At 38.3% G+C, this 12,762-nt stretch overlaps 1 protein-coding gene across 3 annotated transcripts in view; it reads left to right on the forward strand.

Moving 5' to 3' along the window:
• Positions 1-12,762, forward strand: part of LAMB4 (laminin subunit beta 4) — a 50,998-nt gene that overhangs the window by 28,128 nt on the left and 10,108 nt on the right. For all 3 annotated transcript variants that reach the window (XM_089526861.1, XM_089526862.1, XM_089526863.1), the window contains 8 exons: positions 253-484; positions 1,069-1,226; positions 2,746-2,967; positions 4,556-4,776; positions 6,722-6,818; positions 7,021-7,396; positions 8,975-9,135; positions 11,109-11,314. In XM_089526861.1, the coding sequence (XP_089382987.1) occupies positions 253-484; positions 1,069-1,226; positions 2,746-2,967; positions 4,556-4,776; positions 6,722-6,818; positions 7,021-7,396; positions 8,975-9,135; positions 11,109-11,314 (1,673 nt within the window). The remainder of the gene's footprint in view (positions 1-252; positions 485-1,068; positions 1,227-2,745; positions 2,968-4,555; positions 4,777-6,721; positions 6,819-7,020; positions 7,397-8,974; positions 9,136-11,108; positions 11,315-12,762) is intronic.

A 12,762-nucleotide genomic window follows, 5' to 3' on the forward strand; every position in this document is an offset into this window, starting at 1 on the left:
TGTCTTTGAATCAGACATGAATGTAAAGAATGAATAATTATTTCACACCCTCATTGCTTTATCTGTAAAATGGAATTAGGCCTGACAGTGCATTTACGGGAAAGGATATGACATGGGTTTTAAGGCAAGTAGAACTGTATGTAGGCTTGAATAGTCAAACAAAAGAGCAAGAGAGAGTGACAAAGATAACTGAGTTTGGGTAGCTGAATAATATGTAATCTGAACTATCATCTCTATTTTCCCCCCACCAAGCATGTGATTGTCATCCTCAAGGATCAGTAAGTGCTCTATGTGACCAGGTAACAGGGCAGTGTTTGTGCCGCTCAGAGGTAGATGGTCGACAGTGCAATCGCTGCTTAGCTGGATACTTTGGATTTCCCCATTGTCGGCCTTGTCCTTGCAATGGCTTTGCAGAACTTTGTGATCCCCAGACTGGAGCGTGCTTAGACTGCAGAGAATTTACAACTGGAGACAACTGTGAAAGGTATTGGTAGAGGTAGAGAGCTGCTTAGTATATGTTCATTCATTACAATATACATGTTTAAATTATTGGGATGAAAAATTGCAAAAATATTGGGTTTTACTAAGGATAAAATTATGTGAAGGCCTCAATGGACCTTCCATCCCCAACAATGGACTTTGTGCTGCATTTGTGCTTGCACATTTGGTCATATGCAGCCACAGAAAGAGGGGACAGGGAAAATGGGGAGTGAAAGAGGGAGTCAAACAGAGTGGCTCAAAACAGCAATACTTTCCAATTCTTTTTATATTAATTGTACCTGTGCATTCCCTTGTTTGGTCTCTGTTGAATCTATGTCCTGGAAATAAAAGCTGTGTAACTGATACATTTACTTTTGAAATTACTGGGTTAATTTAATCTGACTTGGGGAGTGGGAAAAGTCTTCAGTAATGTCAGGAGCTCCCTGGTATGTTGTCTTGAAGAAAATGTCAAATGGATCTCCAAAATAAACTTTGTTTGTGCAGGAATAAAAGTTGGCATTTCCTGAGACTTTTTTCCCATCTGGAGGTGCCCATTATTTTAAAATATTTTCATTATGCTTTTGGCAGATGTATTGATGGCTACTACGGAAATCCCCTCAAAAGGGAGCCGTGTCGTCCATGCATGTGCCCAGATTCTCCTACAAGCAATAGGTACTTTGCACATTCCTGTTACCAAGATCCTTGGACCATGCAACTAATCTGCAACTGTTTGCCTGGCTACTCAGGTAAGAGACTTTCTATCTTTTAAGAATTCCATCATTTTAGTGTTCTGCTGTCAAAGGCTGGGGAAGATCTCAATCCATGCTTACGCTGTCTGTTCAGCTACATTTCTTTCTTCTTCTTTTTAAAAGTTGTGTTCACTTATTTTGCCTACTTATATTTTGCCTACTAGTTTTATAAAATGAAACAATCTTCATGTCTTAAGCAGGCCTATAAGCAGTAAAGTTTTTCTCAAGTTATGAGTAATGATTGAAAAATGGGAAATGGCACCCCATGCCCTTGATTTACAAGCTGACATAGGGAGAACATGCAACAGAGCTGAGAAATAACATGGGTAGTAGTAAAAAGGAAATGGCGGGACATTGTATGACATTCCCATTGTGGGCTGAAACAGTCAAAAACTGATGGAAGAGATTACTTCATGCGGCTTTTTAACCACAATTAGACCCCCCCCAAAAAAAAATGGCTTTGGCAATACATATCACATGACAACGTGTAGCTGCTGTGTCTCTAACCTGTAGCTGCTGTGTCACTGACTTATTATTATTATTATTATTATTATTATTATTATTATCAAGCTTTATTTATAAAGCTCCAGTCCAAATGACTGGAACGCAGCTTTGGCACAGCTTCTGACCTCTTAAGATGTGTGTGTCATTTAAACAGCAGACCTCCAAAATGACCCGAAGCAGCTTTATTTTGGCCTGTCTGTATGGACCCTAAGTTTCCAAGTAGGATGCAGGATCCAATTCTATCAAGTTGGGGAAAACTGACCAACTCATTCATGCTGTCAGCATAGCAAATATACGTTACGAATACACTCATCCCTCCATATTTGCGGATTTGATATTTGTGGATTGGATTATTCATGGATTTGATTAATATGTTCTCTCTAGGAATATCTAGGTCCTCCAATGAAACTTTATGGTGAACTTTAACTAAAAGTTGCACTGAAAGAACTAGAGATTCCTAGAGAGAAGACTCTACTAGGCATTTGTAGCTCCTCCAGTGCAGTTCTATGGTTAGTGTGTGTTGGACATTGACCAAAGAGTTGCACTGTAGGACCTAGAGATTCCTAGAGAGGTGTCCTCTCATGTAAAAATATGATGTTTTTGTTATTTGCATTTTCCCCCATATTCACAGGGGTCTTGTGCCCCTAACCCTAGCAAATATGGAGGGACAAGTGTATATACATAGCAAGTATAACACTCCAAAATATGTTTGCTTTTGCGTTTGAGTTCTTTGCCCTTGGCTTTATGTTTTATTTCTCAGTAAGCATGTAAAAATGTATGTCAACGTGTAGTTAAACAAAAGTGTTTGCATTGCTATTGTCTATAAAATAGAGAGTAGTTCTGATCAAGAAGGCAGGAATGGATGGGGAGACTTTAACCTTATGAGGATCTGCTTTCTCTCTGCAAACAGCACCCAAGAAGCAGTGCTGCTCTCGACCACAGAGGTACCCATGGGTGTACTAGATGGCTGAAATGACAGATTTATGACTGTGTGTGACCTTTGTTTTGTTAGGTAATCAGTGTGATGACTGTCCCAGTGGGTTCTATGGCAATCCAAAAGCAGCAGGCCAATGTCTTCCATGCTCATGCAATAACAATATTGATGAAGAAGATCCAGACTCATGTGACAAGGATACTGGAGTGTGCTTAAAATGTTTACATGACACTCATGGACCAAACTGCCAGTTCTGTAAACCTGGCTATTTTGGATCTGCACTTCTGAGGAACTGTAGAAGTAAGTGGCCAGTGTCTATTGCTTACAGGTGTAAAATTGAACACTGGGGAGAAAAAACTGAACAAGCAGAATAAATTCTGCACATGAATAGAATTAGCATGGACTCTCATCTTTAGTTTAATTTATTGTGGTCACAGGAATTTATTTATTTATTTATTTATTTATTTATTTATTTATTTATTTGTATAACCTGAATGTTTTGTTTGGATTTAAAGAATAGATTTAAAGAAAGGAGGGGGAGCGTCACATTACACAATTATAGTAGTATAGCGCCCTTTAACTATCATGGCAACATTCTGTGTAATCCTGGGATTGGTATTCTGGTAAGGCACTAGAGTCTCTGCCTGATCATTTTAAATACCCCTCTTTTCTTCTAAATACTTCTCCTTTCATCTTTGATCGAGAAGGAAACATGTAGAGAGAAATACCCAACTCTGGGGATAAGTGAAATAATCATTGTTAAACACCCTACCCATAACAAAATATTCAAGGCATAATAATTATAAAGCTTAAAATAAAACATGTATATTAAATATGATATGATTTGCACACAGGCAGCTGTAAAGTTCTTCTAAAGTGCCATTCCATACCCTGTTATTTACAGACTTTAAGGAGACAGCAGAGAATATATTCTTCCAAACTAGTTCTAATATATTTGTCCAGAATGGCAAACATATTATGGAGAAAGTATTATATATTATATGGCTTGTTGTTGTTATTTGCCATCAAATCACCTTTGACGTACAGTGATCCTATGACTCAGGCCTCTGCCACACTGCTGAATTAATGCAGTTTGACACCTCTTTAACTGGCATGCCTTGATTATACTTGAGATTTCAACAAGATATCTGAGTATACCATGTAAACCATGTAGAGATACAGCGTTGGGCAAAGAGAGAAAGAAAGAGAGAAAGGTTTAGTGAAGTGAAGCTGGGGGACAACCAGCTGAAAAATATGGGACCTAAAGTATGTAAAGAAAACAGCAGGAGCTACAATCCTGAAAACCCATCCAGAAAGGGGTACTGTCTGTCTTTATTGCAGGTGTGGAGAACATGTATGACCTCCCCTAATATGTTGTTGGATGTTCATCTATCCAGTGTAGACAGTACTAAGCAGTCATGGGAATTGTAGTAACATCCTGCAGAATCCTGGGATTCATAGCTTGGTGAGGCACTAGATCATTTTGGCTGATAATTCCAAAAGGTCTTCCCTAAACTACAGATCCCAGAGTCCCATAAGATGGTTGCCATTGCAGTTAAAGTGGAATGATGTTACTATAGCCACATGTTCTCTAGCCCTATTCCACTGGAATCACAGAGCAGTTAGACACAGACAGAGATCCAGCTGAGAAAAAAGCCACACCTAAATTTACCTCCATATCTATGTTAATTTAAAATGCTGGTACAGGGGAGGAATCATTGAGCCTGATAAGCATAGATGGATTCTAGCTTCCAAAATTGCTTGCTGCTGGTTGTGCTAAGGCTGCTGAGAGTTGCAGTACAACAGCATTCAGAGGGCCACACGATTCCCACCCTTGTGTTAGCAGAATGTCAATTGTTTTTATAACTACATCTCCTATCTTTTTCAGAATGTAACTGTAACCTTTTGGGTGTGGACCCAACAGAATGTGTATCCAGCGATGGCCTTTGTTTGTGTGACCAGTCAACAGGAGTATGCCCTTGCTTGCCTAATGTGATAGGCTCCAAGTGTGACCAGTGTGCTCCTGGCTATTGGAACATGATTCAGGGAATCGGATGCCATGCCTGTGATTGCAATCCAAAGCATTCCCAAAATAACTTGTGTGATCAGGCAAGATTATTTAATTAATTACCAGTATATTAAGTTATAGTTTTTAAAAGAATTTCATCCAACCCAGTCCTACAACAAGAAGAGACAGCAGGTATGTGTCAGAAAGATCCATTAATATTTGTATTGGAATAATAAGGAGCAAAGCAAAATGAAAAACGACAAGTGGTCTGGACACAATAAAACGAAAGGGTGAATGCCATCTAAAGAGCTTAATCTCAGAAAAAAGTGTTTTTCATGGACCAATAATAATCAGTTACATCACTGCCTTATCCACATTCACTGTTGGAGTACCCACAACTGTATGGTGCATTCTCGTAACTATGGAGTCTGTGTGTGTGTGTGTGTGTGTGTGTGTGTGTACAGTCTGTGCATGTGAATCAAGCACCCCTATATTTGAGGCACCTATTATATGCTTAACCTGATTCATACATATATATACTTGTAAGGGACATGTGATTCCACAAGGAAGCGGCTCTTGTACGAGAGAGAACTTTTTGAGTATTATCTGTGCATAAAAAGCCATTAAAAAGGTATGTTATGAGACTTGAGACCCCTTCATATTACATAAGTAATAAGTGAGCCCTGGGTATCCACTGGGCTTTGGTTCCATGATGCCCAGTGAATATCAAAATCTGTGGATGCTCACATCCCATTAAATATAATGGCATAGCAAAATGGTGTCCCTTATATAAAATGGCAAAGTCAACATTTGCTTTTTGGAATTTATATATTTGTAAATATTTTCAAGCCATGGATGCTTGAATATGTGGGTAAAAATCTGTGGATACGGAGGGCTGACTATACAGTCTATGCTTCCTCTTCAAAAGCCATAGTTCAGTCCTCCAGAACCCTGACAGGTATATTTGGAACTGTCTGCCATAGAGCTCTAGTCTCTCACCAAACTACAAACCACAGGATCCCATACCATTTTCCCCTTCCAGTTAAAGCGGAAGCACAGCACTATGATTATATGGTGTGAAAGGACACCTATATAATCTAATTGCTTTAAACTGTGGACTCCTCTAGATTTGCTAGGCCATTCCAGGCTCCTCCCTGAATTCCACACAAATCCACCTCTTACCGTTTGCAGCAAAACACAGCGATGGTGGGTGGCTGCCTTCCCAGCGATAGTCTTTGCAAGCTGGCCAGCACCATCACTGTGGGTGCAAGTCACTCCAAGAGAGTGACTTGCCTCTGCACAGTTATTCGACAGGGATGCTCACAGGGACTGTGTGGGAAGACAGCTGCTATCATTGCCACATTTTGCTGAAACAGATCTGTGTGTGTGTGTGTGTGTATAACTATATGAGTGGCGCGTACCTAAATTCTAAGTCAAAAAAGAAATAATTAATTGCACTAACTTGTGGGTGAAAACACAAAGCTAAAGCAAGAGCCGAAACAAACAGCCCTAGAGGGGCGGCTTGACACTGCCTCTCTGATTGCCAGGTTGGGGCCACAGCAACCACATGCCATTCTCCCAACCCAGCTGTTTGCCAGCGCAAAAAGAAGCAGCAGAAAGCTGCTCCCTTTTGAGCTGGCAAAACTCTAGCTTTTCCACCGCTGCCATGACTTTGCAGTGCTCCTGCAGCATGCAGCATATAATTGCCACACCGCCGGAGAGCCGCAAAGCTGCCCACCATGTGGTCATGCAGGTAGTTTCATGGCAGCTTTCTGCCGGCTTGGCAATGTGCATCATCTAAATGAAACGTCCCCAAGCTGCCGGGAAGCCGCCGCAAAGTGGCCATCTGTTTTGTCCCCAAGTCTTCCAGGTTATTAGATGACAGAACAAGAAGAGAAAATAACTGTCTGCATACAAATAAATCAACAGTTTAACTAGGCAAAACATATTTTGAGAAATAAGTGAACAGTTTAATTAAACGAAATGTATTTGCAGAAAAGACAGAAAAACAATTCATCCAACTTCTTAACTGTAGACTCTTTACAGGTTACAGGTCAGTGTTCATGTAAATTGGGCTACACTGGAAGACATTGTGATATATGTGATGAAAACTATTTTGGTGATCCTCAGAACCACTGTCTTTGTGAGTAGACATTTGTAAGACGCAACATAATAACAATTACAAAAATAGTAATAGCAAATAAAAATCCTGAAATTACTGTTTTAAATATAATATAACATGTTTTAATAGAGATTGAAATTATTGCTTTAACTGGGGAAAACCTTTCCCTTGTTTCTTGTAGCATAATAACAAACATTACACCCTCTTGTTTTTGTCCCCACAGATTGCAAATGTCACAAGGATGGAACCCTGAAGCCCGAGTGTGATAAAGACACTGGAGCATGCAACTGCCGTGTTGGGGTCACTGGAAGATTCTGTGACCAATGTGCAAGGGGTTATGACCAGGATTTTCCATCCTGTTCCCGCTGCCACATCTGTTTTGATCAGTGGGATAATGTAGTGACTTCCCTATCTCAGAAAATTCAAACATTAATGAGATTTGCTGCAACACTAGGAGACAAGACGAACATAGTGCCAGGCTGTGATGTAGACATCAGAGGCCATGAAAATACAATTTCTGAAATAGAAAGAATTTTAAGGAGCCCTTTTCTGTCATCAGAGTTGCTCTCAGACATTAAAAAGGATCATGACCACATTCGGTAAGATTTACATTTAGTATAATTGATTCCACGTAACAGGATGTAGCTTGGAGCTTTATTGAATGAGAAAAGAAAGCCGAAATGGAGCTTCCCAATGGGGACAATAGTAAAAGTATCCATTTAATAGAAGGCATGCTTTTTTTACCATCTAACTTGGGAAGAGAACAGAAGTTGTGTTACAGCATGCAGAGAGGCACAGATAAAGCCGCTAGTCTCCTGCTCTGTTTCAGATTTCTTTTCTCATGCAAAAAGGCTCTCGGTTGTCATGTAAGACAATTGTAGTTCAAAATATTTACTCTAGGCCTGGTCAGGATATAGGCTTAGGCAACCAGAAGCCTGCCTGGAGTCTATATTCCACCCACAAATGCTTCACAGCTGAGCCCCACAGAGTTCCTGATGCCATGGGCCTTGCCCTCACACCATAAAAATACTTGAAGTTGGAAGGTAATTTAAAAAAAATCATCCTTATTACATGTTACCATGTTTGAGAAACAGTTTATTGCAATTACTCATTACAGTGTCTAAAAGTGAGTAAAGTGAATGCACTACCAGTTTTTCACTTTTATTTTTAAAACTACGTTAGGATTGATAAGATGTTACAAATTGAAACAGTCATGTAAAATGTCTCTAAAATGGCTAAAATCTTCTTGAAAAACAACTTTTACAAGCAGCGAGAAACCATAATTGGTTACACCAATAGAGTAACATCTTTCCCTGTTATGTTACTTTTGAAATTTTACTTCATAATGAGCTCATTGCCAAGGGAGAGTAAGGGCCCGAACAGACAGGCCAAAATAAAGCTGCTTTGGGTCACTTTGGAGATCTGCTGTTTAAATGACACGCACATCTTAAGAGGCCAGAAGCTGTGCCAAAGCTGTGCTCCAGTCCTTAGGACTGGAGCATGGCTTTGATGCAGCTTCTGGCCTCATAAGAGGCATGCATCATTTAAACAGCATATCTCCAAAGTGACCCGAAGCAGTTTTATTTTGGCCTGTCTGTTCGGGCCCTAACTTGTTAGAGGTTAACTGTGTTATTCGAAACATGTTTATTTCCAAGCTCTAATAACTTCAGTTATTACTGTACTTCAGCCACTTTCACTCAGTCTGAAACACAAAGGGGTGACTTGATCAGTAGTGTGAACAGAAAAAGTCACTTTCACAGAGTCTTTTGCTTATTCTGTATCTTTGTTGCTCATTCGTTACACAAAACAAAATATGGAGAAATTAGCATAAGCAAGTGAAGTAGCTGAAGGAAACGCTTTGCCAAAGACTCAGGCCCAGCATAAACACCCAACATCATATGGGAAATGCTGCAGCCCGTGGTTAGAAATATTAGCTCTAGGCAGAAAAGGTCTTAAAAAACAACCTTTATATTTTAGGCCCAGTATTCTGGTAAAAAGTTGCAGGTGAATTTTAAGTAGATAAAGTAGATAAATGAAAACTAATGCACACAATGCACTGGTTAAAATTGATTGCACATCAATCAAATGCATAGGTTTGATGTAAATCTAGGTAAAAATGCCTTTATTCTGAATCTGAATATTACCTCTTAGACAACTACTGCTGATGTTCTTTTTAGACAGAAGGTTTCACAAATGTATCTGCAACCTGACTTTTTGGATCAGTTTCCTGACCTCAGTAAGATAATAGAAGACATAAGGACAGATGCTGATCATCTGTCTGAAACTCTACAAAAGAAAACTGAGCTGCATCACAGAATTAATTACATGCACCTCCAAGGTAAGGCCAAGAATTAAGTATTATAACATTAAAATAGAAAGGGAAATCTTACAGTGCAGAGGTTTTAGACCTTTAAAATTTAACTTTGAATGTGTTGATGTTAGAAACGTGATTTCTAGCCATGTTGAATAACTTGCATTACTTATGGAGAAAGGTTCAGTCCTTCACTTTACAAAGCAGTGGTGTTTTTTTCTCAAGTTTCTTCTTAAAGGTAGCAATGAGAAATTTCAGCAGTTTACTTCCCACTGTCAGAAATTATTCCAAATCCATTCAGTTTTTGAATGCAATTTGCACTTTGGGATTCATTCTGTGCAAAATTTGCATGTGGTTCTTTTACACAGAAAACAGCATTTTTAATGCGAAAAATAATATTTCAATACAGAAATATTAATTCCTGTGCAGAAAAATTCTGTTTTTTATACAAATCAACCATGTGTGAATTTTATGCAGAATAAATACCCAATTACAGCATTTTCTATGCAGAAAGAAGGATGTTCTGTGTAGGAATTAATATTTCAATGCAGAAATATTAAATTCCTGCACAGATAATGCTGCTTTCTATGCAAAGAATAAGTCCCAAACAGCAAAGATTCTTGTCATTCAAAGGTTTTTCTTGTCAGGTTTAACATTTGAAAAATGTGTTTGGAGCCATGTCTCATTATATACAATGGGATAGTAAAATGAGGTCCCATATAAAGTGGCAAAATCATGGTTTTCTTTTTAGAATTAAAAAAATATATATTTTCAAGCCATGGATGATTGAGTCCATGTATTCATAATCCAACTGTATTGATGAGCAACGGCCAAATCTGGGCCCATTTTTTAATTCATGAATATACTGGTGGTGGAATGCAGCTCTCCTTTCATATTTGAGGCATGGTATCATTTTGTGTTTAGGTATTAATGTATACCTGCATGTAAGAAAAATCTCATAAAAACTTAGACATATTCCCAATATTGTTTCCAAAAGATTGCAGGATTGTTCAAGTATGTATCAAACAATATTCAGAGTCATTAAGTTTGACAATCCTTTCAAGATATGGAATTCTCTAGTCACAAGGCATACTCTTAGGATACTGTATATGATGCAGCCATCGCAGCCTGAGTCTGTTCCAGCCACCTTGAGTTCCAAGACAAGAGGAAGATTGACTATAAATAGGCTGAAATAAGTACAGTGGTGCCTTGGGTTACGAAATTGATTCGTTCCGCTGTCAATTTCGTAACCCGAAAGGCTTTCGCAAGCCGAATCCCCATAGGCGCTAATGGGGAAAAGCCGCGATTTGGTGTAAAATAGCACCGAAAAGCACCAAAGGTTTTTTCGTAACCCGAAAAAACTTTCTTAACCCGAAACAGTTTTTTTAAATTAATTTTTTTCGTATCCTGAAAATTTCGTAAGCTGGGTAATTCGTATCCCGAGGTACCACTGTAAATGGTATAATTGTGCATATTAAAATTAATGCTAGTATGTAACATTTATTCTGTACTAAAGGTTTGGGTGGAAATTGCTGGAAAAATGAACTTTAATTCTGAGGCTAGTACTGGGAAGGATGACACCACAGTTTTAATCAGAAGTGTAGCAGCGAGAAGAGGGCTAACAAATCCACACACACTATTTCCCAGCAGAATTTTTTTGTACAGCAGCCATCAACAGTAAAAGCAAAATAAACACACCAAGTATTGTGTAGCATCACATTTGCTTCACATCTTCCATCATTTCATATATGAAAACCAAAATGCTTATGGCTAATCAGAATGTGGTCAAGAGGGTGAAAAGAAGCTAGGAGAGGCTGCAGCCATTTGCTTTTGCCTGAGCCTACTGGGAAGGGCAAGATTCCACTTCTCCTTTCCCCTTGTTGAGTTAATTAAATGCAATCCTTCTTAGAGAACAACCCACAGTGAGTCTCATCCTAAATATGTGAGGTGGATATGTGTTAGCTGCTGCTTCCTTTAAATAACTATGTTATTTAATTCAGATTTGCTCAACAAAATAAGGAATTATTACCGAATAATGTTGTCTGCTGGAGAGAGAATCAGCGGAACAAAGTCTATCTTAACACATGGAGAGAAAACCAGGAATACTATAGTTGCCATGCTAGAAGATTTTGCCACACAGAAAAGCATTGCATTGGATCGGCTGAAGATGTTCAGTACTTCAGATATTCAAAATTTAAATGAGAAGGTAAGATTATTAGTTAGTGAATCAATTGCAGCTTTATGGCCCAGAGTAAAGACACTCTGCCATCAACTAATTCATTAATAATAAGATATAGTATACTAGTAGCAATTCGGGTGTGACATCATATGTGCGATTTTATTTTATTTTTTTTAATGGTGGAGGTTGCCCTGAGAAATAGGTTGTTAGTGAAGAAAAGATTGAGAAGGAATGGGAGATAGTGACTAAATACAGTACTGTAAAAATAGGTGAATAGAAGAATTTTCATAATAAGAATAATGGGATTCGAGAAATTAAGAGAGCAATAGAAATACTGAAGTTAACTGATTATAATTTTAAGCGGAAGTCATATTAACTTTCAAGAAACAATCACACAAGAGAAATGTTATCAATGGAAGTACAAATAGTAAAACTTTAAAAAATATGATAAACAAAACAATAGTAATGGTTGGGATACAAGTTTATTGCTTATTAGTTTTCTCTCTTTGCTTAAGACAAATATAATTGTATGTCAATGTATGTATGTTAGCATATAAATTTGATTATTGTTTTGTAACATGTAATATAATAAAGCAAAACTTTAAAAAAAGAAATGGGAATTTAGTGCCTTTGGAAACCTGGTAAAGTGGAACAGAAATTTTAAAAGTTAGAAAAGCAAACCAAAAACCAATTTTCCCTTGGTGCCCTTCAGAGATGCTTCACTGTAACTTCCATCATCCTCATCCAGCATGACCATTTCATGGGCAGCATAGCCACAAACAAGAGCTGCAGTATGCTACATACTGTCTTGAAAGTGAGCCTTGTGAACATTGATTATATAGGAGCAGTCAGCTGATTTTACTATCTCCCACATTAAAATGTTGCATGTTTTGGTAATTTAAAAAAAAAATCAACTGAAACAAAATTATTTTTCATCCCTTAAAACCAGGAGTAGGGACTGTGTTGTCCTCCAACAACCTTAATCAATGTGGAGGAACACTGGCAGTGGTAGTCAAACACCATCTGCACAGTTCATAACCCTATTAACAACCAGGTGTTGGAGTTAGGCAGGCAGATCCTCCAGACAGAGTACCATATATACTCAACTATAGATCAACCTCATGTATAAATCGAGGGCAAGTTTTGGGGCCAAAATTATGGATTTTGCTATGACCTGTGGATAAGTCAAGGGTAAAACCTAGGGGCATATAGCAAAGGATCTAAAGGATGAAGCAAAGTAAAACACTGTCAAAGAACTTTAAAAATTCCAACAGACATAACTATGTGCTTAATCTTAAGGCTGGACAGATGAGGGAATACAGAGGGTAAGTGCTTCCAGGACAGATTATGCTCTTGATTTTCACCAGGGGATGGTTCCTTCTTTTAAATATGAGTTAAGATACAGTATTTACAATGACCTGTGGATAAGTCGACTCAGGGTTTTTTGGGTCAGTTTTTTGACCTAAATTTTTACT

This window comes from Sceloporus occidentalis, unplaced genomic scaffold, assembly GCF_023333645.1.
Source record: "Sceloporus occidentalis isolate IW3139 unplaced genomic scaffold, rSceOcc1.0.p SCAF_5, whole genome shotgun sequence".
NCBI lineage: Eukaryota > Metazoa > Chordata > Lepidosauria > Squamata > Phrynosomatidae > Sceloporus > Sceloporus occidentalis.